Genomic DNA, 27,920 nt, shown 5'->3' with positions numbered 1-27,920 from the left:
CATTATAATATACTATTTATAAACATGAGTTGTCTCCCAACTATCTACAATGAGCTCATATATATTTCCAAAAAAGAAAAAAATATGAAGATCTAGATCTTTTCACTTTTTGAGTATAGATACTTAAATGCATATAAATCAGAAGATGGATATCAAAGTTCTGTCACCCGGGAGGCCTACGCCTTCGCTTTATGAAGCTGGTTTCGACCTACAACAGAAACAACAAGGGCACGCCCTCTTTCTGTCCACAGGGGGCACCTGCATCCTCGTGAACCCAAGAAACACCTGCTCCAGGGACGTCTGATGTACTGAATAATCTTCTACATTATATTCAGATTTTGTTTTCTCCATTTCTTTGAAAAGTTTTGCTAATGATAATTTTTGATGTGGAATGTGAATATCGAGATAGCCTTGTTGATCATCGAAAACTTCGGTTCCTGGAAACTCTCTACTTATATGATTACATAACGGACCAGAATCCACTGCGTTTCCGTTATTGTCACGTTCTAGTCTCACCGTCAAGGTGTAACCTTGTGCAAATTTGTTCTTTAGGTGTTGGGGACTACCAAAACACACGAATCTTCCGTTAACCATAATGACTATTTTGGTACAAAGGGCATCACACTCTTCCATGCTAATGGTAAGTAAAAATAGTTTATTATATTATACTGACAGATTTTACTTTCAAATCATCTTATTGGTAGGAAAAGGAGCAACAATGTGCTAAAAACAAATTCTTACTTTTTAAATTATATGGACATTAACAACCATTTCAATGTTGAAAATGTTTTCAAAACAATTTTTTTGAAAGAGGCTATTCATTTCTATCTGTTTTAAGTTATATCGTCTCTTTCAAAGAAACATGATTTTGTATAAATTACCATGATTTACAGATAAAATAAAAAAATATAAAAATAGCCCATGCTTTGAAATCAGATAAAACTTGGTTGGACTTGCATTTTCAATCTCAAAACTACAAAAGACAAATAGAGGACAAATAATGAAGCATATACAGACTGCTCTGTGTATTACGATAATGTTCGTAACAGAAAAAATTGAAAAGAAAAACAAAATTTTTAAGATGCAGACAGAAATAGTTATCAAGAAATACCTATTATTCTTCATATTTTCCTACTTGTGTTTATGTTTAGTGAAAAGGAAACTTTTTATCCGTGAATTTGTGAAAAATTAGGCAAAACTCCAAGTTCAAGGTAAAAGAGCCAAAATTAATGAAACCCAACGTAATGGCTTGTTAAAAGGATACTATATCTGAAACATTAAATCCCTAGCAAAGGATTTTTTTAAAATTTTGGTCAAGATTACATATTTTTTTAAAGGACAAACTCCACGGTCACGATCAAAAGGACATGATGATAAAATTGCAAAGGAAAGTTTTGTCACAAGAAATGTACCTGTGAAAAAAAAAATAACGGACAAAAACAAGGGCAGGACAAAAACTCAATTCTTCCGAATCTTTTACTACAGGGGCATAATATTCTACCTGTGAGACGTTAAAACAAGCGTTCTTCCACTGGCTCGGACCTTCGAAAGTACATTCCACATTTGCCTTCGCGCGGCTGGATCCACGCCCGTCGTCGGTTCATCCAGCATCAGGATTGGAGGATCTCCAATCAATGCAATGGCAGTACTCAATTTCCTTTTGTTTCCACCACTTTAACAAAAGAACAAATAAATTGAATCATTATATTTTTTTTCTATTTACTTTAAAAAACGGAATATATGAATTTTGTTGCGAGAAGTTAAAACTTTTGGAATATTATTTTAGAGGAAAAAATAAAAACTTTAGAAAGTCTTTTTAACAATGTTGTTTAAGATTGGATAGAAATTACATTTTTAAAAAAAGAAAGTATGATTCACACTAATTCTAGCTGCGAAAAATTTAAACAGGGGAAACACAGATACACAATGTTTGTACCTGTATGTCCCACACAGTTTGTCTGCATATTTTGTGAGCGTCACTGCGTCCAATAGGTCATTAATGACGCGACTGATCTCCTTCTCGTTAATCCCCCTCATTCTGGCGTAAAGTCTTAAAATCTCCCTTCCTGTTAAAGTGTCAATCAATGCGTCAAACTGGGGGCAGTATCCAAGACAACGATGGACCTGTGGTGTAATAGAAGTAACAATATACATCCACAATAAAATTTGAAGTACTTGAAATAATAAATATTAAGGAATTAATATGTTAAATAAATCCTGATTTATCCAGGACAATATTCATATTTTGACATTTCCCTCCAAGAAAACTTGTTTTAAGGCAAACTTGAACATACCACATGAACATACATATTAATGATATTATGCACAATTGTTGTATTATTGTTAAAGTGAAAAACAAAACTACTCGTAAGTGTAATTACAAATAAAAATCTGCAATCTTAACGGGAATTTTTCCCTTTCTTCCGGTTACGTCAAAAAAAGGGCCAAATGCTTTACAAACTTAATTATATACAGAACTTCAAGAACAAACCTGCTGTATCTGACTATCAACACTTAAACTATTGATGTACGCATGCCCACTAGAGCTCATTACATCGCCTGTCAGCATCTTAAATGTTGTCGTTCTCCCTGCGCCATTTTGACCCAACAATCCAAAGCATTCTTGTTCAGAAATTCCTACGCTTATTCCCTTTACTGCATGAAAATGTTCGACTACGCCATACGTTTTCTTTAGGTTTTTGATTATAAGTTTGTCAGTTGTCATCAGGTCGCCTATTTGAGTTAAGTGTATTCTCATTGCTTCTTCTAAAACGTCCGAATCCGGATTAATGCTGGGATCATTATCAGAGTCTGTAGCTCCGCCGTTTGGACTACACAGAGTTCGGTAGACAAAACGCTGTATTACTCCGCTGTCCAAGAGAAACACTAAAGTCATAAAGGCAACCCACTGTATTGACATCATCAACAGGTATCGACCACATCCGGGGTAGTCCCACTCCAAATAATTGTCATTGGGACACTTTTCTTCTAAATTGAAATTTTATAAAAATAATGTTAAGAATGCTGACTATACATTTTTCAACAAGAAAGGAGGCAGATAGTTTTTTAAATAAAATAATCCATTTTTTCCCCTAAAATTCAAATATAATTTAAAAACTTTAGGTGCGTTGATAATATTACTTTGAATTTTGTACCATTAGTCAAGAAGGTTTGTGTAATATTTTGATTTAAATCTTTATGGCATTGTAATCGAAGATCGTATCGCACATAGATATTCGTAAATGTTTTGCCCAAACAGAAATGAGGCAAAATTATCATGAAGACTTTATCCATCGCGTCGGAAGCACTTTTGGTCTCTGGACTTAGATGCAGGAATGTGACCATCAGCAAGGTAAACAAACCTGAAAACAAAACAAATAGTGCGAAGGTGGCAATGGTATGCTCAGTACTTCAGAAGGATTTTGACCGGCATTTATGTTCTGATCTCTGCTTTTTTCTTATATTGAAACAGAAAAACAAATGCATGTAAAATGTCGGCTATGGAGTAACTCACCTGCTACCGTGTTGATTATTATCATAGCTACTGTTCCACCTGCAGGCGATCGGAAGATGAAATGTAAGAGATAGGTCCATGCAATTGAAGCTAAACCAAACAGGAACAGACTCAGGAACACAATTCCCAGTCTATTTTCTTCTGTATATGGTGGAATTTTGAACCCAGTAAAACAAAGCAGGATAAGAAATATTGGAATCAGGTAATGGATGAAATCCCATGTAAAATTGGCCGACCAGAAGACGGTGGAGCCGACCCCACTCACCTTTTGTAAATGTTTGGCCCCAGAGGACTTCTCTTTGATATGAAACACGCCAAAGGAAGCTACTAAACAGGACAAACCAAATAAAACACACAAAGCAATGGTGAGACCTTTAAAAGATGCCAAACCCGATCCCTGGTCTGAATGATAGTTATCCTCTATGGGTGGAAATGGGTGATTTATAGTCTGTATGCTTCTAGAGTGACCATAGTAGAATTTAAAAAGAAAATCTATCGTGTAGGACAAACTAATTCCAATTGCATGACGATCTTCACCGTTATAGTAACTAATAATGTGGCTTTTATTCAATCCAAATCCAATGACATATCGCGAATTAAAAGGTCTTTGCCCAATCCGCTGATTATGATCCAGCCAAAATTTGTTAATGTTAAACTCTGAAGGAGACCTGGGTTCATACTCCACAACCTCTAGACCCAGTTTTCTGAAATAGTTCTCATACTCTTCTGTCATATTTTCTGAAAAGAATGTGGAGTTTGGTCCTTGAGTCACAGTGGTTAGGGCATTTGGAAAAGGTTCTAAATCTAATTTTAAAGGAGGCTGCGATTGCTGCGTTAGATTGTTCAGCAAATGATCACCCAAAAGTCCGAATACTGTCAGTAATATAGGAACAGCAAGTTGAATTATCATCATAAATCGGCTTCGCCAGGTATGTAATGCTTTCTTCATCAATAATCCCAGAAATTGTTGGAATATGGCTGTACTTCCAGTGTTCTTTTCGAGTCCCATGTTAAAATCTATATAAAAAGAATTTATCCATCCACATAAGAAGTTTAATTAAAGTACAAAAATATAAAACTTTACTGTAATCATTCTTCCTAAGATCACCCTAAGAGGTACCACTAATAATAATATACTTTATTTTAAAAAGGTTCCCTGGTTAGCACTCGCACTCCAATATGCTGATTACAGATAGAAATAAATCCTACATTTATTTACCAGATACACAGTAACTTTTTGCCTCAGTTTAAATATATATATCAAAATATGAATTAATAAGAAACAAGCATAAACCTTAGAGTTTGTTCTACCTTGCAATAATAATTCAAGTCTTGTGTTCATCGAAATCTATGTTTGCAAACATACCTTTATCTTGTTATTTGTCTAAATTATAGAACTACCGATACTAAGGAAAATTGAGACCATTGAAATTAGGCATCTTACAACTGTTTTCCAGGATAGCAAGAACTTTCGGTCCGACTCAAATCGTGCAAAAGTTATCTACGAGAATACTTGCATATCTAGTGAACATTTTTTTTTAAATCGAGCTTTTGCGCAGATGAGGTGAGAACCAAGCACGATTTTTAATAAATACATTTTTCTACAGGTGGCATTTCAGCTCGCTAATTTCCGTACATTAACTGGGCTTTCTTACCCAGCACATCACTTATTTCTGTGGTGTATGACCGAGGGGACGATCCCCCAGGAGCCTGGAGAAGGGCATGCTTTTCGTCCGTAATCTCTTCTTTATAGGTCGTGTTAACTTCTGTATTTTCTTTCACTCTGAAATGACCGGAATGATTGAAAAAAAAATATATATATATATAGGGAAAATGTTGTAGAAGTCCATGGTATAGGTAAAGTTATAAATCAAAATTAAATCCAAGATAAACAAACAAGTTTACGTTTAATTTTTTTACACTAAGCGCTTTCGCCGTTACAGCTCTTCAGAGTGTAACAATGATAATAATAACAATACAACTTCGTTGTTATGACGTCGTTATTATGACGTCACAAAGGCAGCGTTATACATTGGCACAGGTAAATGTCAAAAAAGCGCCAAATGTATAGAGTTAAACACATGTACATTGTAATAAAATGGACCATTTCTTTAGAACTAAAAAGTTCAATTTACATTTAATTTAGGCTGAAATAATTTAACAAAATAATCTTCCTTGGCCCTCCGTAATTGTTTATTATCTTCTGTGATTTTATAAAATGGAAATATCAAAAAGTTTCCATTCGCACATGAATCAAAATGTTCACTGCAAGGTGTATTCCTGACGGAGGGGTCTCGTATTTGTTGTTTATGGACTCTTACACGGTCAGCTAGTTTGTTACCGGTCTGTCCAATATAGTTTTCCCCGCATGAAGTACAAGTCACACAGTATATTAAATTTCTAGTTTTGCATGACATATTCGCATTGACGGTAAACGTTTTACCACATTTAAATGTAAACTTTTCTCCGGTTTTAAAATAAGGGCAGGTTCCACACAGGGGATCCATACATTTGGCTACAGTGCGTTTTTCCTCATCCGATGAGAATCTGGCTCTTGTTAGGAGTTTCTTTAGGTTTGGAGGTTGGCGTCGGCTATAGATGATGCTTTTCGGGTCAATTAATTCCTTTAAATTTTGGGATTTGCTGTAAAATAGGAAAACACTGTTTTACGGAGTTATATATATTAAGGTTCCGTGGGTTATGGGTAACGACCAGCGGAATTTCCTTATTGTTTTCCTGGCGTCCTCGTCTAGTAGAACGGAGATCTGCAGTCGGTATTGACTTGGCCTTTTCAATTGCTATATTTATTAAGTCGTTAGGATATTTTTGTCTGAGCAAAAATGTTTTTAATTCCTGTAGACGGCCATTTCTTCTGGTTTCATCTATGACAATGGTACAAACACGTCTTGCCATATTAAAAGGTATGTTACGTTTAACGGGTGACGGGTGGCAAGAATTAAATACGAGATATTGGTGGGAATCCGTTTTCTTGTAGTATAAATCTGTTATGATTTTTCGACCTGCCTTAATTATAAGAATATCCAAAAAGGGTAGTTTTAACCTGCTCTTTCCCAAGGTAAATTTAATAGAGGGATGTAGATTGTTAAGAATGGTATGGAATTCTTGTAAATCCTCAGTAGATCTTGTCCAAAAAATGAAAAAATCATCTAAGTATCGTTTCCAATTAAATCGTATGTATTGCGCAAAAGGATTTCCAAATCGTCTCTCTGTTTCGTTGAACATTTTTTCTTCCAAAAAACCGAGAACTAGGGTGGCATAGGTTGGGGCGACTTTCGTGCCCATCGCTGTTCCCTTAATTTGTAGAAAAATTCTCCCGTCAAAAACAAAATGATTATTCTCTAATACTTTTTTTATTCCTTCTAGAATAAAGTCTTTAGAAAATCTTTCATGAATTTGATTGCGGTATTTGTCAATCCAAAAAGCGATTGCTTCTAGTCCAAGTGTATGCGGTATGTTGGTATAGAGGCTCGTCACATCAAAACTAACCATCTCAGTATTTAGTTCAACTGTATCTGGAATGTGGCCGAGAAAATCCAAATCATCCCTTTCATAACTTGGTACAAGTTGGCATAGAGGCTTTAGAAGTATGTCCAACAAGTTACTGATTCTGTGCGTGGGGCATGCAGGGCCTGCTACAATTGGTCTAAGTTTCAAATCCGTTGGTCGAGGTAATTTTATATATAATGAGTTTTTACCTTCAAGTCCGGTCTGTATTTCTTTGGATTTGTGGATCTTTGGTAAACCATAAAAGTTACTAGATTTAATTTCAAAATTGGTTAAATAATCCACTTCCTTTTTGGTTAAATTATCCGCAAAATTAGTTGTAAATTTCTTAATCCTGCGCATGGTTTTACCGTCTTCATTAGAGTCTAGTTCTTTGTAAAAATTGTTGTCATTAAGTTGGTCCAAAACCATTTCTTTGTAATGATCCGTATCCATAATGACAATTGCTCCCCCTTTATCTGCTTCCTTTATAATAATAGAATTATCACTTGCGAGGCTTTTGATAGCTTCTCGCTCCCGTCTAGTGATATTATCCTTAATATGGGTATTGATGGAGATGTCATTATTTCTGGCGGAACTTTGTAAACATCTGATAAATTCATCTAAATGTTTATCCCTATTAGGTGGTGGTTTGAAATTACTTTTATTTCTCACAAGTGATTCGTCCGTATTTTCTTCATTTTGAAAATATTCTCTAAGTCTAAGTTTCCGACAAAACTCATCGGCATCTTTTATGAGATCCACATTATCCTGTTTTGGTGTGGGTGTAAATTTCAAACCCCTGTCTAGAATTTTCATTTCATCTTCTGTAATATCTCTCCGAGATAAATTAACAATTTTTACATCGATTTTCTGATTTTGACTTTCTTCTGAGTTGTCTAAATTTGCAGAAATCGGAATGGTTTTTGGCGGCCCTTGTGGAAGCGTCCTTTCCACAAAAAATTATTCTTCGAATTATTCCTTGTTTGGTTTTCTTGTTTACTGTTAGAATTGTGTAAACTGTTTTGATCTGTCAGCCATCCTTGGTTTCTTTTAGGGGGTATATTCCAATTTTGATCCCATATTCCGGCATTGTTTTGTTGTGTCATTCTTTGGTTATTCTTATTTCTCACCATATTTGCTGAGTTTTTCTTGCTCATTTGGTTATTCTTATTGTGAAGGTTAACTGGTCTGTTCTTATATGAAAAGTTGTTCTTTTGAGCGCGAAAATCGAATCCTTGTGGTTCATTATTGCGTACAGCATCAGCGTAAGAAGATTGGTTTTCCTTCCTATATCCGGAATTTTTATTTCCATTAGTTTTGCTCCTATGATTTTTTTGTGTGTTTGGGGAAATTTTCATCACTTCTTTCCCGTAATTTTTCTCATAATTATTGAGCCACTCCTGCTTTCTTTCAAGAATCATAGCAGATTTATCCATTTCATATTTCACTTCTGTTTTCCATAGATCAAGAAGTTTGGCTTTCATATCTGCGTTGGTTTTCTCTGAAATTTCTTTTTCCATTCTTGAATCACATTCCTCAAACTTGGTTTGATACTTCGGGACGCGAATTCTTAGGAGAGTTATTTCAGCGTCAAATTTCTGGATGGCTAAATTTAACCTAATTTTTGTTTCTTCGTCAGGTTCCTGATTGATTGATTTAATCCTGAATTTCCGTGGAAGAATAACATCTTCTTGTTTTCTCCATTTCTCGTATGTATCAGCAAGATTTTCACATCTAATGGCGTTCCAATATGCCTGTCTTCTATCATTAAGATACTTTCTCCATGTTTGAATCATTTCTCGTTTTTCTCGATACATTGCAGAAATGATATTGTTGTCATATCTACTTTGTAGAATGAAATCCACATTAGATTTGTAGTTCATGTTTTCCTTTTTCTTTGATAAATCCATGTTGTGGAAATTTTCAGCACGAACATTAATAAGAAAGTTAAGTTTGTCATCACAACATTGAATATGTCTCTCTAATTTCTCGACAATATCAGCAAGTTTCTCAATTTTGTCGTCTAAGGTAAAGAGTTTACCTGTTATTTCCTCAAGGGCGTTGTCCATATTTGCTGCCGATCTAGCTCTTGTTTGTGTCATCCTGTTTCCATATACCGGTTATTACATAGGGAAAATGTTGTAGAAGTCCATGGTATAGGTTAAGTTATAAATCAAAATTAAATCCAAGATAAACAAACAAGTTTACGTTTAATTTTTTACACTAAGCGCTTTCGCCGTTACGGCTCTTCAGAGTGTAACAATGATAATAATAACAATACAACTTCGTTGTTATGACGTCGTTATTATGACGTCACAAAGGCAGCGTTATACATTTGCACAGGTAAATGTCAAAAAAGCGCCAAATGTATAGAGTTAAAAACATGTACATTGTAATAAAATGGACCATTTCTTTAGAACTAAAAAGTTCAATTTACATTTAATTTAGGCTGAAATAATTTAACAAGATAATCTTCCTTGGCCCTCCGTAATTGTTCATTATCTTCTGTGATTTTATAAAATGGAAATATCAAAAAGTTTCCATTCGCACATGAATCAAAATGTTCACTGCAAGGTGTATTCCTGACGGAGGAATATATATATATATATATATATATATATATATATATATATATATATATATATATATATATATATATATATATATATATATATATATATATATATATATATATAAGTTGACGTGACGATTGACATCTTTTCAGCAAAAAATCTAGACAACGATGGAGAATTACAACAAGGAGTTGCAAATAGAGTGCGTTTGAGCTATAATAAAGATAATTTCATGAAGATTTAAATCTGTTTTGGTTTGATAAAGCAAAGGAAAAGTCACTAGCTCACTTCAAAAATACTTCTTCCATTGTTGTCGCAGAAATTCCAAAGCCACTTATCCCAAGTCTTGAAGCATTTTCCTCAAGATCTGTGAATAGGTCTGCAAAGGACGGTAGCTCTTCTGTGGGAAGAAGAAAAGACAACTCCGCCCCAACACTGCTTTCCAAAGACGCAGACGAAATACGGCTTCTTATTGTTTCTAATAATTTGGTCGCATCGCAACTTGGTTCTTTGACCATCACTAAGTGATATCCGGCTCCTGTAATTTATTATTTATTTTATAAATGAAATAAATATACGCTGTATTCCTGAACGGTGCTTAAACTGAAAAGGGTTAAAATCTCCATTACTAGCATATGATACGGAGTTTCTTCTCTAAGCAAAGCTTTTATACAGATTTTTTTTGTTTCAAGCTCTATATAATCTGCACAGAGATTTTTTATGTAGTGAATTGTTTTTAGTGGATCCTGATTTATAATTCTATCATAAAATTGCTTTTACCATAAAGCTTTTTAAGGAACAATGAAGAACCACAGCACTTGACAACTCCGTCGGCCATGATAGCAATACGGTCACCAAGAACATCAGCTTCATCCATGAAATGCGTAGACAGAACAATAGTTCGGTCCTCTTTAAATTTCTGAAGGATATCCCACAATTGGCGCCGTGCACCGGGATCCATGCCTGAGGTAGGTTCGTCTAATATGATTACCTAAACAATATTCAGAAACCATATGTATAAAATGTATGATGATACAAGAAAACAAAACATACAAATGATTCAAATTCAAAGTGTTATTGATATCAATTTTAAGGAATTAGTAAATCAAATAAATTGTATTACATATTAAAGATTTCTTCTTTTTTTTTAATTTTCAAAATTTGTAAAATGAAAGTATTAATCATGAAACGATAGACCAAAGGATTTAACGGATCACATCTATTTACTTAACTCTTAAGAGTTCAACAAAAGTTTCAAAGAACAAAATGAACATTGTTTTTTTCATCATTTTCATCATAAAGTCTGAATAAAGACCGAGTTAATGAATTTATCACCTTGACATTTGTTCCCCAAACAATAGGGGTCTTGGCCAAAAGGAGTTGATAACTTAAATTTCACTGACAAAACTAAATGCTTCTCGAGAAATCGCGAGGACACAAAAGTGTGAAACAGAAAGTCGGTACTTTAAATGGAAGCGGGGACAAAAAAATAGATACCTTTGAGCCTCCAACCAATGATATGGCTACCGATAATTTCCTTTTTTGTCCTCCAGATAAGTTTCTTGCAAGATCAGTTCGTTTCTCCTCAATCTTGAAAATGCGTAGTGTGTTCCTGATATCTTCTTTCATTTTGGATTTATTGCATCCTTTGAGCTATATCAGAGAGCATAACTTAAACGTTACTGCTGTATGATTTATTTAGGTTAAGCATCTATTATGACTTTATTTTATATGAATTATTTATTGAACAACAGCACACAGCATTCTTAAAAACCTGTTATGGGTATTTGTATTACTTTGTAATAAAATTCTAGGTGTTCCTTTACAGTTAGCGTGTCAAACAAAATATCATGCTGAGGACACATTCCAAGACTTCCCCGCACACTACTGATGTCATCATTTATGTCATATCCGTTCACTCTTGCAGAACCGGAAGTTGATGGAATAAATCCTAATTTAGAAAAATAATACTTAAAACAAAAATATATTAAATTGAAAACAGAAAATCACTCTGACATGATAATTTTTGAATTGCAGTTTCCTTTGACATGATGGCATGAAGATCACACCTGTTAACATTGACATCGCTGTTGTTTTTCCTGCGCCATTATGTCCAAGCAAGGCAGTTATCTGTCCTTGAAATATATCAAGAGACATATCCTTGACAGCAACAGTTTCTTTAATACCAGTTGTGTACACCTGTCAGAAATTGATATTTTGATACCTTCAAAGCTATAAGTTCTCAACAGTCCTTAATTACGTACTGTGGTACAAAGTTCTTATTTCATTTTGACTCTTTTTTAACTTTGGATAAATTGTTTAGAATATTCTACATCTTTCAGAAACATTAAAATAATATTACAATTATTATTTTTTAAAATAAATTATTCATAAACTTGATCCATTTTTCTCCAAAAGAACTGACAGTACTAGCATACCGTATATACTCGCCTATAAGTCGGTTGTATTTTTTGACGTTATTTTGGTGAGATTTGCTATTGACCCGCTTATCAATCGGTACATTTTTTGCCAAAATCGGGTGACAATTTCACTTAAATCAATTGATGTTTTAACCTGGTTTTAATTGATATTTTTCGAAATGACAATGATATTTATTCTTAAATTATTTTTTAAAAAAGGCATTGCTCACTTCAAAAACAAATAAATTTTTAAAAATATGTAAAATCTTGTACTTTATACAGTGTATGTATAATCTAAGAATTCATAAATTATATATTATATCCAGACATTTTCTTCGATAATCGTCGGAAATGCAAATAAAATACTAAATTTCACCCTCCAAAAATATATCTCTTTATGACTTGCCAATAAGTCGGAAATAGACATTTATACCAATATTTAACTCCCAAAAAACCGACTTATAGGTAAGTATATTTGGTATATAACTGACAATTCTAGTAATACCTTTTCTAAATGCCTCATGCTTATTCCAATTTTACGACCTGATGGCTCTTTCTCAAAATATTTTGGATCCTGATCAACATCTTCCTGAGATGTCTTGGGAATCTGCTTACCACCAATCCAGTAAGTTTTCTGCATTTAAAATAAATATATGATATATAAAAAAAATTCAAGATTGACTTAAAAATTCAGAATATTTTATTCAACGTATTATTCATTTGTGCTGTAGTTAAGATATAAGATAAAGTAAAATGATGATAAGACAAACTGCTTCATACAATTTTTACGTCGTTATTTAATTAATAGAAGGGTGAAAGTACCCATCTAAGAGATAAATAGATACAGTGTACATGACTAAAATTCACATCTCTCTCTTTCTCTCTATCCCTCTTTCTATCTCTCTCATCATAAATAAACTACAATCAAACCGTAAATGGAAAATAAAATGGTTGCGGAACTCCGTATTCTCCAGGTCTGACTCCGTCTATGTACCACGTGATCAAAAGATAGATGGCACTATCTACCCAGAGCATCAAGATGGCGTCACCGAAGGCGAAATCTCCGTCCACCGTCGGGGGTTTGGTGAAAGTATTCCAATTAACCCCCGTACCTGGAAAATGTTGATTATATTGAAAGGCATTTAAATATATTTATAATTTATATCCTCATAATTCTGGAATGATGATCAATTCAGGATAATTTTCAGAGACAGTATCTTTATAAATATTTTGTAACAATCAATGAAATCTAATTTAATATGAAAAATTTGTTATTCAAGAAATACAAACATTAGTAAATTTTAAATATTTCAAATGCAAATACCCATTTGATTATAGATGTAAAAGGATCATTTATGTAAACTAGTGATAATTGTAACGGGAACCGTTACAGATGTTCCCCAAACCCTCCCCAACTCCCTTTTTGTGCCATATTCCATGTAAGCCTTATCAAATAAGACAACATCTGTGCATTTTTGCCTTTAACAACGTTTTCCCAGAGGGATACCAATTATATTCAAATTTTAACATTGCAGGCGTGCGCATGTGAATACACGTGCGCAATGATCATATCATCTTGTCAACAATTTTCTATATATTTAAATATACTTTATATTAAACCATTTAGTCCAAAAGTATTAAAAATCACTCATTCAAGTGTATTTTTAATTTCACTCGTTCCAAATGCACGCACGTGCGTGCACGTGCATGATGACCATACCTTCTTGTAGGAGGCCTTTATATCTATCTATGTTCTAAATCCCATCCTGTTTGGTTGAAAAACAAGGAAATTATAGCCATTTCAAGTTTCAGCCAATCAGATTGCAGCACACGTGCATGCGCGTGATATCATGATTTTTTTTCTCAATCATATTGTAGGATATCCAAATGCATGAATATGTTTTAAATTTCAAAGCATTTCGTCAAAAAACAAAGGAGATAAAGCCATTTAAAGTTTCAGCCAATCAGGTTGCAGCACACGTGCATGCGCGTGATTTCTTGAAATTTTTTGTATATCATATTGCAGGATATCCTAATGCAAGACTATGTTTTAAATTCCAAAGCATTTCGTCAAAAAACAAAGGAGATATGGTTTCAGCCAATCAGATTGCAGCGCACGTGCATGCGCGTGATTTCATGAAATTTTTTCCATACTATATTGTAGGATGTCCTAATTCATGACAACGTTTAAGATTTCAAAGCATTTCGTCAAAAAACAAAAGAGAAATTGAGATTTTTGTTTCAGCCAATCAGAGCAAGGCACACGTGCATGCGCGTGAGTTCGTGCTAATTTGACAGTGTCATATTATTAACACTATTAATATGTCCTTATGTAATGAGTTTCAAAGCATTTAATCACAAAATGTGAAAGTTATGGCCATATTAAGTATATCAGTCATTTCACTCACTTCACGCGCACGCACGTGCATGCGAATGCGCGCAAAATGACCTTCGTTCCGCACACCTACACTACACACCTATTAACCCTAAAAAGGTTTTAACTTAGTTGGGTGAACAGTTTCTGAGAACACTCGCGGACAAAAAAGTACCGGAGAACAAAGAAGAAAAAAAAGAATAACTAGGGCTAATTGTAACGGGGACCGTTACAGATGTTCCCCAAACGCTCCCCAACTCCCTTTTGGTGCCGTATTCCCTGTAAGCGCTATTAAGTAAGACACACTTTATGCAATTTAGACTTAAACAACGTTTTCCCAGAAGAATACAAAATGTATCTAAATTTTAGCATTGCACGCGTGCTCATCTGAATGCATGAGCCTAATGACCACATCATCTTGTCTACTCTATATATATATATTTTTTTTATATACTTAATAACAAATCAATTAATCCAGAAGTATTAGAAAGTACACTCATTTAAGCGTATTTTAGTATTACTCATTTCACATGCACGCACGTGCATGCACGTGCATGAGGACTATATCTTATTGTAGGAGTCTATTATGTCTGTCTATGTTCTAAATCCCATCCTGTTTGGTTGAAAAACAAGGGAGTCATAGCCATTTCCAGTTTTAGCCAATAAGATTGCAGCACAAGTGCATGCGCGTGTTTTCACGACAATTGTTATATATCATATTGTAGTACATCCTATAGTATGTATATATTTTAGATTTCATAGCATTTCGTCAAAAAAACAAAAAAGATATTGAGATTTTTGTTTCAGCCAATCAGAACGAAGCGCACGTGCACGTATGTGCATGATGACCATACCTTCTTGTAGGAGTCTATTATATCTGTCTATGTTCTAAATCCCATCCTGTTTGGTTGAAAAATAAGGGAGTTATAGCCATTTCAAGTTTAAGCCAATCAGATTGCAGCGCACGTGCATGCGCGTGTTTTCATGACAATTTTTATATATAATATTGTAGAACATCCTAAAGTATGCCTATATTTTAAATTTCATATTATTTCGTCAAAAAACAGAAAAGATATTGAGATTTTTGGTTCAGCCAATCAGAGCGAAGCGCACGTGCATGCGCGTGAGTTCGTGCTAATTTGACAGTGTCATATTATCTACACTATTAATATATCTTTATATAATGAGTTTCAAATCATTTAATTAAAATATGTAAAAGTTATAGCGATATTAAGTATATCGGTCATTTCACTCATTTCACGCGCACGCACGTGCATGCGTATGCGCGCAAAATGACCTTCGTTCCGCACACCTACACTACATACCTATTAACCCTAAAAAGGTTTTAGCTTAGTTGGGTGAACAGTTTCTGAGAACACTCGCGGACAAAAAAGTACCGGAGAACAAAGAAGAAAAAAAAGAATAATAATAATAACTAGAAAGTCTGCTATTGCAAGCAATAGCATATGTCGCCCCGTACTGGACAAGACTTTCATTTTTATCATCACTTAAACAATGGTCCATTAGCTAAGCTTGGACAACCATCGAGTCGTATCAGTCCTTTCTGTTGGAAACGGAAGACCTTAATTAGGAACATCCCATTTTATTTTTAGAATCGGTAGGAGAAGAAAGTAGTGCAGGAAAAAATTACAAGTTCCTAAATTTGCAGACTTGCATAAAAGAAATTGGGCAGATGTACTGAACTGAGCCTCATACTTGTTAATTGGCAGTATCTTTCCTACCAATAAAGCTTGGCAAATGTAATTTTTTAAGAAGATCAGCCGAATTATTTTGTGTATTATAACGCCAGTGAGAACTCTGAAATTTCACTTTCATTTTTTGAGGTTCTGCCGGAAAACGAATCTGACATGCCACATTCAATTCGAGCATTTCTGCATTGTACAGGGCTGATGTTTCTTATGATATGATAAATCATGTGTAAACTTTCTCAGTTTAGCGGAATCGTGAACATTTCGGCGAGATGAATGTTTTGTCTACAGTAGTGATCAAGGCTTAGCGCACCTGTAAGGAGCGGATCCTAGGATTTATGAATGATTAAAAACTACGGAAATAACGTACCATTTTTCTAATTTATACTTGCACTATCTAATGAAATTAATGATATACAAGTAATAGATATACAAAAAAAATGCGAAATGCTGATAAATGCAGTTGACAATCGTTATTTTATATATAGATAAAATAAAATAATTATAAAATCTAGAGACAAGACAGAAGAAGAATGAAGGTTGGCAAACTATGAAATCACATCAGGAGAACTGAATTTTATGAATGAAACTTTTAAAACGTTACTTGTAAGTTGTATATGTAAGATATGTGCAATTCTAACTGGCAGTGCGCTTCAAAAGGGGGGGGGGGGGGTCGTCTTGAACATATTACCTTATGTTTGAACGGTAAGTGCTAGGGTTTTTGTATTTCAAATATGTAATCCTTGTGAAAAGAACTTTTATTGGACACGAAGAACTTTGACCCTTTGACCTAGACCTTGGAGAACACATGTGTACATCTTAACCTTTTTTCTGTTACGTTTCTATGACAACTGTGAGCGACTCATTACAATTATTTTAAAAGTAAAAATCACTTTGACACATTGCAAGGAATTAATATTGAAAGTTTCAAAACGATTGCTTGAGTAGTTATTGAGAAAATAGAAATTAAAGAATTTTAACATTCCCCTGGTTTCCATGGCAATAATCAATTATTTGAAAATTTTAAATGCATGGCGCACAACTACAGATAATAATCATTAAAATAAAAAGAGTTTCATGACGAACGTTTAAGGGACCAGAGAGAACACTCTCGGACAAAATTCGTCGTTTTTTACAGGTTTCCATGGCAACGGTAGACATATTGGAACTGAACGACCTCACTGCACAACTACAACCAGTGATCGTCCTTTGAGGAAAGTTTCAGGAAGATTGCCCCAGCCATCTCCGAGAAACAGCCTGGATAAAAAAAACATGCGTACAATATCAATATGTCGTCCCCGACTTCGTTCGGGGCGACATAATAACTCCTGAATTTTTCACATCAATAACTCCTGAATTTTCCCCTTCAATTCGAGCATTTCTGCATTGTACAGGGCTGATGTTTCTTATGATATGATAAATCATGTGTAAACTTTCTCAGTTTAGCGGAATCGTGAACATTTCGGCGAGATGAATGTTTTGTTTACAGTAGTGATCAAGGCTTAGCGCACCTGTAAGGAGCGGATCCTAGGATTTATGAATGATTAAAAACTACGGAAATAACGTACCATTTTTCTAATTTATACTTGCACTATCTAATGAAATTAATGATATACAAGTAATAGATATACAAAAAAAATGCGAAATGCTGATAAATGCAGTTGACAATCGTTATTTTATATATAGATAAAATAAAATAATTATAAAATCTAGAGACAAGACAGAAGAAGAATGAAGGTTGGCAAACTATGAAATCACATCAGGAGAACTGAATTTTATGAATGAAACTTTTAAAACGTTACTTGTAAGTTGTATATGTAAGATATGTGCAATTCTAACTGGCAGTGCGCTTCAAAAGGGGGGGGGGGGTCGTCTTGAACATATTACCTTATGTTTGAACGGTAAGTGCTAGGGTTTTTGTATTTCAAATATGTAATCCTTGTGAAAAGAACTTTTATTGGACACGAAGAACTTTGACCCTTTGACCTAGACCTTGGAGAACACATGTGTACATCTTAACCTTTTTTCTGTTACGTTTCTATGACAACTGTGAGCGACTCATTACAATTATTTTAAAAGTAAAAATCACTTTGACACATTGCAAGGAATTAATATTGAAAGTTTCAAAACGATTGCTTGAGTAGTTATTGAGAAAATAGAAATTAAAGAATTTTAACATTCCCCTGGTTTCCATGGCAATAATCAATTATTTGAAAATTTTAAATGCATGGCGCACAACTACAGATAATAATCATTAAAATAAAAAGAGTTTCATGACGAACGTTTAAGGGACCAGAGAGAACACTCTCGGACAAAATTCGTCGTTTTTTACAGGTTTCCATGGCAACGGTAGACATATTGGAACTGAACGACCTCACTGCACAACTACAACCAGTGATCGTCCTTTGAGGAAAGTTTCAGGAAGATTGCCCCAGCCATCTCCGAGAAACAGCCTGGATAAAAAAAACATGCGTACAATATCAATATGTCGTCCCCGACTTCGTTCGGGGCGACATAATAACTCCTGAATTTTTCACATCAATAACTCCTGAATTTTCCCCTTCAATTCGAGCATTTCTGCATTGTACAGGGCTGATGTTTCTTATGATATGATAAATCATGTGTAAACTTTCTCAGTTTAGCGGAATCGTGAACATTTCGGCGAGATGAATGTTTTGTCTACAGTAGTGATCAAGGCTTAGCGCACCTGTAAGGAGCGGATCCTAGGATTTATGAATGATTAAAAACTACGGAAATAACGTACCATTTTTCTAATTTATACTTGCACTATCTAATGAAATTAATGATATACAAGTAATAGATATACAAAAAAAATGCGAAATGCTGATAAATGCAGTTGACAATCGTTATTTTATATATAGATAAAATAAAATAATTATAAAATCTAGAGACAAGACAGAAGAAGAATGAAGGTTGGCAAACTATGAAATCACATCAGGAGAACTGAATTTTATGAATGAAACTTTTAAAACGTTACTTGTAAGTTGTATATGTAAGATATGTGCAATTCTAACTGGCAGTGCGCTTCAAAAGGGGGGGGGGGGGGTCGTCTTGAACATATTACCTTATGTTTGAACGGTAAGTGCTAGGGTTTTTGTATTTCAAATATGTAATCCTTGTGGTAAGAACTTTTATTGGACACGAAGAACTTTGACCCTTTGACCTAGACCTTGGAGAACACATGTGTACATCTTAACCTTTTTTCTGTTACGTTTCTATGACAACTGTGAGCGACTCATTACAATTATTTTAAAAGTAAAAATCACTTTGACACATTGCAAGGAATTAATATTGAAAGTTTCAAAACGATTGCTTGAGTAGTTATTGAGAAAATAGAAATTAAAGAATTTTAACATTCCCCTGGTTTCCATGGCAATAATCAATTATTTGAAAATTTTAAATGCATGGCGCACAACTACAGATAATAATCATTAAAATAAAAAGAGTTTCATGACGAACGTTTAAGGGACCAGAGAGAACACTCTCGGACAAAATTCGTCGTTTTTTACAGGTTTCCATGGCAACGGTAGACATATTGGAACTGAACGACCTCACTGCACAACTACAACCAGTGATCGTCCTTTGAGGAAAGTTTCAGGAAGATTGCCCCAGCCATCTCCGAGAAACAGCCTGGATAAAAAAAACATGCGTACAATATCAATATGTCGTCCCCGACTTCGTTCGGGGCGACATAATAATAATAATAATAATAATAAGAAACCGAGTAAAAACAATATGTTCCCAAACTCCGTTTGGGGAACATAACTAGATACGATCTCGTTGCGAGCAACGAGTGGGTCTTCCGTCGGATTCTTGATGAGATGAGCTGAGATTTTGATTGAGATTTTCATTCTAAAATAATGATTTTCCATAGTCTGTATGAAGACATTGAACATTAAAGACTATAAGAAAATCAACTTTGGCCCCTCACGGCCCCTAATATTAGGGATCAGCCCTTTTTTCTTCATATCATCTTAAAGTTCTCAGGATTTCATAATTTTTTGTTTACAACTGTTCAAAGATTCTTTTTCCTTTTCGAGTTATTTGCATTAGAAATATTTAGGGGCCAACCATTCACCTCCTTAATGGGGACGTTTAGCGAAAAATGAAAGGTTGCATATTGTTCAGAGCATGATTTTGAACATCTTTTGTTCAATATTACTTATCAAAATATTCCCGACTTTGAGATATAAAACATCAAAGACTTAGCATTTTGGCCCCTTATGGCCCCTTATTATGTAACACACGACATTAAAATCATAATATACAGCTGTAGATTGTTGAGATCAGCATTTTTCCTTCAGTAATGTATACCAAAATATTGACTGCTAAAGAGTTATCGATTGAAGACTTTTGGCCCCTCTTGGCCCTTAATTTGAGTATCCAGCCCCTTTTTCTGGATTTTACCTTAAACCTCTCAGGATTTTGAACACTTTTTGTGCAACAACTATTCAGAGATTCTCGTTCGTTTTCGAGTTATTTGCAGAAGAAATATTTAGGGGCCAGCCCTTCAACTCCTTAATAGGGCTGTTTAGCGAAAAATGAAAGGTTGTATATTGTTCAGAACATTATTTTGAACATCTTTTGTTCAATATTACTTATCAAAATATTTCCCACTTTTGAGATATAAAACCGCAAAGATTTAGCATTCTGGCCCCTTTTGGCCCCTAATTATGTACCATACGACAAAAAAATCATAATATATAGTTGTAGATTGTTGAGATAAACATCTTTGCTTCAGTAATGTATTACAAAATATTAACTGATAAAGAGTTATTGATTGAAGACTTTTGGCCCCTCTCGGCCCCTAATTTGAGTGCCCAGCCCCTTTTTCATGATTTTATCTTAAAGCTCTTAGGATTTTGAACACATTTTGTTCAACAACTATTCAGAGATTCTTTTTCGTTTTTGAGTTATTTGCAAAAGACATATTTAGGGGCCAGCCTTCAACTCCTTATTAGGGACGTTTAGCGAAAAATGAAAGATCGCATATTGTCCACAACATGATTTTGAACATCTTTTGTTCAATATTACTTATCAAAATATTTCTCCCTTTTGAGATATTAAGCTTTAAAGATTTAGCATCCTGGCCCCTTGTGGTCCCTAATTATGTATCATACGACATGAATATCATAATATATAGTTGTAGATTGTGGAGATAAACATTTTTGCTTCAGTAATGTATAACAAAATATTGACTGCTAAAGAGTTATCGAATAAAGCCTTTTGGCCCCTCTCGGCCCCTAATGTGATGAGTCAGCACTTTTTTCCTAATATCATACTAAAGATCCTGTCATTCTGCACAAATATTGATCAATATGTTTTAACAAAATAATTATACTTTTAAAGATATGGTGCAAAATGTCTCAAAAAATCAGTCATGATTCGTGTCCTAAATTTTGACCCCTACCGAGCTTCCATACTAGGCACTTCCGGAAATTTTGAAAACATAGGTACAAATCTTCAATATGTCGTCTATTTCTCCTGAAAATTTCAGCCTTCTAGCGTTTATCGTTTTTGAGTTTTTGTCCGGACAAAAATGTCATATAAAAATCGATTAAAGGGCGATAACTTGTGACCGGAAGTGAATTTCCAAAAATTAAGAAAAATGAATAAGGTTCACATCATTAAAGATCATCTCTGAAATTTTCAAGGAAATCGACCAAACCGTCTCTGAGAAATCATCTGCACAAAAATTGGTATAGAGAAAAATAATAATAATAAGAAGAAAAAAAGTGAAAAAGAAACAAAAGAATAGTAGAAGGGTCTTCCGTTGTAGACGAAAGACCCTAATAATAAGAAACAATAGAATCACTATAAGGTCTTCCGTGAAGACGGAAGACCTTAACCAGATGCGTTCTTGTTGCTAAAGCAACAAGCAGGTCTTCCGACCGACTTTTCTTTAGAGTTCTATGCTGCGTCATCCTACAGAATAGATTTCAGAATGTATTTTTTTCGTTTACGTTCATTTACAGTAGTTTCTCAACATAGATCGTGATTATAACAATTATTTCACAAAATATCTCAAAATATAGCTTTTAAAATTCGGCAAAATCTTCCATACATGTTATAAAATAGAGAAAAGTAATTTGCAACTGAAAAAAGACAAAAACAAAGAAAAAATTTTTGCAACACCCCCAGCGGGATTCGAACCCCCGACAGTGTGACAAAGTTTGGTTCGGTCATATCTTTGCAATAAATGCACGCATGAAGAAAAATGAAAGCATATTTAGATATCTTTGATAACAGTCTATAAACCCTGTAAATCTGAAAGAAAAATATTGAAAAACAAAAAAGTTGAAAAATTAGACTTTTTGAATTCCCTTCCGTTTGCGACCGGAAGTACAAACAACGAAAAATGAAGGACGTTCGGCACATCTACATGTGATGTTCTCTCATGTCCATGACTTTCAATTTCATATCTTTAGCCGTTTTCGAGAAAACTAGGTGACAAAAATCCATTTAAAAATTACAAATTTCCCCAAAAATCGCGAACGGAAGCGAATTTTGAAAAAATGAAAAACATGTCTGGAGATATTAACCTGATGCATCTGTCCTGTAAAAATCTTTGAAATCTGTACATTCGTAGCTGAGATATCGCCCTAACTATGAAAAAAAAAAAATAATAATAATAGGAAACCGACGAATAACAATAAGGTCTTCCTAAGGAAGTCGGAAGACCTTAATAATAATAAGAAACCGAGTAAAAACAATATGTTCCCAAACTCCGTTTGGGGAACATAAATAATAAGGAATTGTTTACACAGTAACTTAATTGTGTATTATGAATCACCTTTTGTTTCATATTCTGATGCCGATGTAAAGCCAAATGCCATTGCCATATTGTTCAACAGGCATATTGCCATCTTCTGGGGCTTCGTCATGTCCGAAAACTTTGCATCCAGCGCAAAATTTGGTATGATTGTGACAAAAAAGAAAAATCCGGCAAAATAAGAGGCAGTGTTTGCTAAAAGTAAACAGAGTTAGCCTGTCATTACGTATGATAATGAAGAAATATTTTGATTTTGGCCATTCAAGTAATCATAAATATCTATTATTTTTTTAAGTACTTAAAATACAGGGGAAAGTAGACGAACTTTCACGAATTCATACATTTTCACATAATATGATCCTATTTTTCAACAAAACCTTGCCCAATACAAGCTCAATTATAATCATAGGTTTGCCAAGAGTTTGAATGCTTGATTTCTAGGTATGAATATGAGAATTTGTACGGTTTTATGACTCCTCTCAGGGTTACTGGGGATAGCAGGACCAATGTAGTTCACAATTATTTCATCCTTTACAATATATGACAATGAATTGCCAGTTTATTTCTTTAACTGTGATAATGAAACAGAATCAGGTTTTTACTATACTGATAAATTGATATTTATTCCTTGAATTAAAATGAGTCCTCTGCATATTCTTCATATGAAGTGAAAAGTTATCAAATAATGAGAATGATTTTTTTCAAGAACGTTTTTCTATGAATATTAAAATAACAAATATTTAACGTATCATTTAAGCAAATCACCTTTGTCAAAAAACGTGCTGAACAAAAAGCAGTAGGAAACCACGGATACTGCATAGGACAGATAGAAGAAGAAAAGTAAAGAGGAGTCCGAGAATTGGAACATCTTATTAGGTCCAGCCTGAAAGATGAGAACAGTGATGGCGAAGGTGATGATCAGATAGATGAATCCTTTAAAAAACCAGGAGAACCAGTAAACAAAGGAACTCAGACCCATCATCCTCATGGTTTCCTGTAAAAAAAAAAAAATTAAAACAAGATTTATTTCCCCTTAATTTTCTTCAATTAATGATTTGTAAATGTAAACTAATAATTACGTAAATTATACTGAAAGCAAATTGTTGTTACCACAAACATTTTTGGAAAGCATGGTCACTGATTTTTGATGAGATTTAATTTAGTACTATGGTGTTAGACAGAGAAAAAAATTGTTTCCTATGTGTTATGTTTTATTTGGTTACAGACAAATATTTTTCAAGAGTTTTAAAGTATGTTATAGCTTCAATGTACAAATTTTTATGTAACTTTATCAAAAACTAAGAAAACAGATCGACCACTCATTGAAAGCATATATGTTGTTCTTTATACATTGTCAAGAGTAGTGTCAAATTTCTATGAGGTGGTAACCGTGACCCCATTTTGCATACATTTTATGTTCTGAAAAACACTCAATTATCATTAATGTTATGTCTTACATGAACAAACTCCAGGTATTTAAATAAACATGGATAAAAATATTTCACTTCAATGTAGCATTTTAAAATTTATATCATTCAAATAAGGCATCCATTCTTCAACATTTGGAAACACTCCGACATTTGCACATTCTCCGATGTTGCTCAAGTTAGTACCGTTCAACATTGATAAATTAAATTTCAAACTGACGGCATCTTGTTATGAAAACAATGACACCCTGCAACCATTTTCGCCGGTTAGAGCATCAAATTCTTTTAACACAAAAAAGTTGAAAAAAAATTCTGTGACTTCATGTTCAATACATAAAGAAGGTAATGACATAACAGAGAATTACTCATGTAAATACACTCGTATGTTTTCCTTACTTTCAGTTTCTTCTCTCGATCATGGACGATTTCCTTTGTCAGTTGGAGTGAAGATAGAATAAGACCAACGACAGTGGTGATGGCAATAGTGATTCTTACGAAATTTGCCAAAGGGTTTCTTACATATGGTGGATACGGCATTCGTTGAATCTTAATATCTGGTAGACTGATTGAGGAATTGATATATTCCATAATAGCAGTATCAAGACTATACTTTAGACATAGAAAGCCCATTTTGTACACTGAAAAGAAAATGATGACACATTATACTGATATATCATACTTATGCACGTTTGTATTCAATTGTTTCTTTAACATGTTTAAATGTGAACAATAGTAAAATGGTTTATATTCCCTCATTGTAAAATGGGACAACATATGTGCTATGAATAATCAGTTTCAACACGTAAGTTCCATACTGTATCTTTTAAGAAAATTTGATTTTAATATGGGTAAAATCACTTTTAGCCCGCATCTGACATCATAGATGCAAGATGCAACATAATTATGATAACTTGCGAATTATTTCATATGTAAATATCAAGATATTACACTATTTAGTTGACAACTTAAGATTTCTTAGGGTTTTTGCATTCCTTCAAAATGGTTACATACCATTCACATTATTTCAATAAGTTTATTTGTATACACTGTAATTTCATTACACAAGATAGTCTTGGATTTGTAAACTTAATTAAGGTCGAGATCTAGTAAATGAAAGGTGCCTACAGGTTTCTTTAATTCCAGAAATATATTGTCATTAAGCATTATAACCAAAAAATATATAAATTGCATTAAGATTAATTCAGCATGATTTTGAATTCAATTCGGTGAATTTCAAAATGCAGTACTTTCTTCCATTTCTACTGAAGCTGAAAAGCACCGGAATAAGTGACATTGAATTAATTATGACGTCATAATGGATCTAGCACAGGCTTAAGACATTCACTAGTTATGATGTCATACGACGTAGATTCTACGTTAACTGGATTTTTATATGCTCTTTGATGATAGATTATGACAGTTCCCAAATGATTTTTTCATGGTTTCTCGTCAATTGTAGTCGTCTTTGTATCCGTTCATTTCAAAGCAAACTTCTGCCTTGCTTAAATACAGAAACAGTGCAGTTTATGTAACTTTTGTATTTTCTGTACATTATTATGACACTAAGGTGCAAGATGACAGAAGTATTTCTCGTCTGTTTGACTGCTTTTCATGTTAAAAAGATGGAATTTTCGGGTTGACTTTCTGATATCTAGCATCATGAAAGATACCTTCCAACAAAAAATTTCAAAGTTTCAGATCATAAATGTAAAAGAATTTTCTTTTCAATAGTAACAACATATTATGTTGAAAGAAAAACAAATACTTTATCATCCTATCCTTTCACATGATTTCTTTATGCAGTTTAGTAATTTTTTCGGCGCTGCATTTCGACAAAACCAAGACAAGTACGGAAATTGTGCAAAGTACTTAGAAAAAATCTCATCAGTAAGAAGTCAATTTGACCGTTACAACTAAATAGTCTCACAGAAAGCTCGATTAAATAATTTGTGAATACCCTAAGTATAGGTATGAAGCTCGATAATTTTAAGTTTTTTTTTTTGCAAGAAAAATTTGACCTTATTTTGTGCGAAAAAACCATGTGAGTTTAAAAAGTGCGTTGAGCTTTAGTCTACACAAACAGATGGACTTCTACAGTTCCAAATGATAATTGTCTTTAACACAAATAACTGATACCAAATACATGGACCATAGGTTGTATAGCATTTGATCAAGCTTACCATTGTACCATTCATTCGCCGGTCCAGGATTAAATGATTTGTCAGCGTACTGATCCTTTGTGTCCCATTGTCCGCTCATACGTAAAGAATACGTAATGTCCTTTGGAAGATCGGACATGTACAATGGGCGCGGAACAAATACAATTCCCGCGTCCAAGTAGTAATTGTAATGACCGGGCTTGTGAGACCGTTGTATATAATTTATCATGTCTTCTTCATTTGCAAATCCTGAGAAAAAAATAAGATGAACATGAGATTCAGAAATTCTTAGAACTATATGTAGTTATAACATACCATGAGTTTTTAGAATATTTCATGAATGTCCATTAAATAATATTGATTATTAGTAAAAAGAGTAATTACATGTATCGTAAAGCTTAAATGGGATTGCAATTAATTAGTTTCTTTATTCAACAATTATAATATAGAAGGTAATGAGTATTCCTATTACCTTTTAGGGGAAAATGTGCATATCTGAATTTATCTGGAATTTAAACAAAATTGGCATATTACTATTCAAGGCATTGATGACTACTTAACTTAGCTTTTGTGTAAGGTAAAAGGAGAGAAGTATATATATATATATATATATATATATATATATATATATATATATATATATATATATATATATATATATATATATATATATATATATATATATATATATATATATATATATATACATACATACAGAGGGAGAGAAAGAGATATCAAATTAAATATAAATTAGGGGATTCCATGAAGGGCTAAAAATAATTGCATATTTTATGTAAATAATAAGGAAATTAATTAACGATAGGCCGAAACAATGTACCTATGTACCTCAAAATTACCATAATTTCTTTACCTAAAATTATTTTTCTTGTGTTATTCATGAGGTCCTCAATTACGGTGGTATTTGGAACATAGAAGACTCTACTCATGTAACAGCTGTAGATGTCTTCCTCGTTGTACGTCGTGGCTTTAATGGTCCTTGGATGATAGAAGGCAGTGTTTCTGATTATAATCAGAATTAACGGGAAAAACAACGGAAGAATAATTTCAAAGACCGTCACGCACATCTTACGTCTCTGTAGAAGAATATTTTTCCATGTTAATAAGGAAAATTGAGACGATTGCCCTGCCACCATTGTGAAAATAAGCTATCAATGTTTTCTACTTTGCACGCCTTGAATCAAAGACTCCTAAAATAAAAATAGATTTTAAAAAAAATATTTGCTTCCTTAGAACAGGAATGTCGTTCTACAGCAAAATATTTACATTTTTCAATATTCTGATGGGAGATAAAACTTCAAAAATTATAAATGCCTTATAACACCATAAGGCGATATGCTCAGCATTTCACGCTTTCGGTGTTTTTGCAAATTATAATGCGAGCAAATCGATTGATCACATCAGAATCCATGCAAAAAACTATAGA

The 27,920-nt window shown here is 33.7% G+C and overlaps 1 protein-coding gene across 1 annotated transcript; it reads right to left on the bottom strand.

Annotated features, from left to right (window-relative positions):
• On the bottom strand, positions 1-27,456 carry LOC134241227 (phospholipid-transporting ATPase ABCA3-like). The gene is made up of 20 exons (XM_062723290.1): positions 27,348-27,456; positions 26,949-26,981; positions 26,498-26,725; positions 24,714-24,955; positions 23,656-23,884; positions 22,912-23,085; positions 12,945-13,126; positions 12,520-12,648; positions 11,664-11,793; positions 11,391-11,545; positions 11,092-11,247; positions 10,375-10,585; positions 9,883-10,132; positions 5,170-5,297; positions 3,515-4,531; positions 3,156-3,362; positions 2,492-2,988; positions 1,937-2,124; positions 1,502-1,672; positions 1-634 (listed from the first exon to the last, which is right to left on the bottom strand). The coding sequence occupies exons 1-20, from the start codon at positions 27,421-27,423 to the stop codon at positions 190-192; spliced, it is 4,848 nt and encodes a 1,615-aa protein (XP_062579274.1). The 5' UTR covers positions 27,424-27,456; the 3' UTR covers positions 1-189.
• Between the last annotated feature and the right edge of the window lie 464 nt (positions 27,457-27,920).

The sequence above is a fragment of the Saccostrea cucullata genome, unplaced genomic scaffold, assembly GCF_032062105.1.
Source record: "Saccostrea cucullata isolate Sc308-1 unplaced genomic scaffold, CSIRO_AGI_Scuc_v1 ctg2863, whole genome shotgun sequence".
Classification (NCBI taxonomy): domain Eukaryota; kingdom Metazoa; phylum Mollusca; class Bivalvia; order Ostreida; family Ostreidae; genus Saccostrea; species Saccostrea cuccullata.
This window is presented reverse-complemented; position numbering and strand designations above follow the sequence as displayed.

Bases quoted from the DNA above. Each gene is read 5' to 3' on its own strand.
- LOC134241227 (XM_062723290.1), bottom strand. From the start codon at position 27,423: ATGAGTAGAGTCTTCTATGTTCCAAATACCACCGTAATTGAGGACCTC. The intron at 26,726-26,948 runs GTAATAGGAATA...TTTTTTTCTCAG, and splicing joins TGCACATTTTCCCCTAAAAG to GATTTGCAAATGAAGAAGAC. The intron at 4,532-5,169 runs GTAAGAAAGCCC...CTTTTTATATAG, and splicing joins AGAAATAAGTGATGTGCTGG to ATTTTAACATGGGACTCGAA.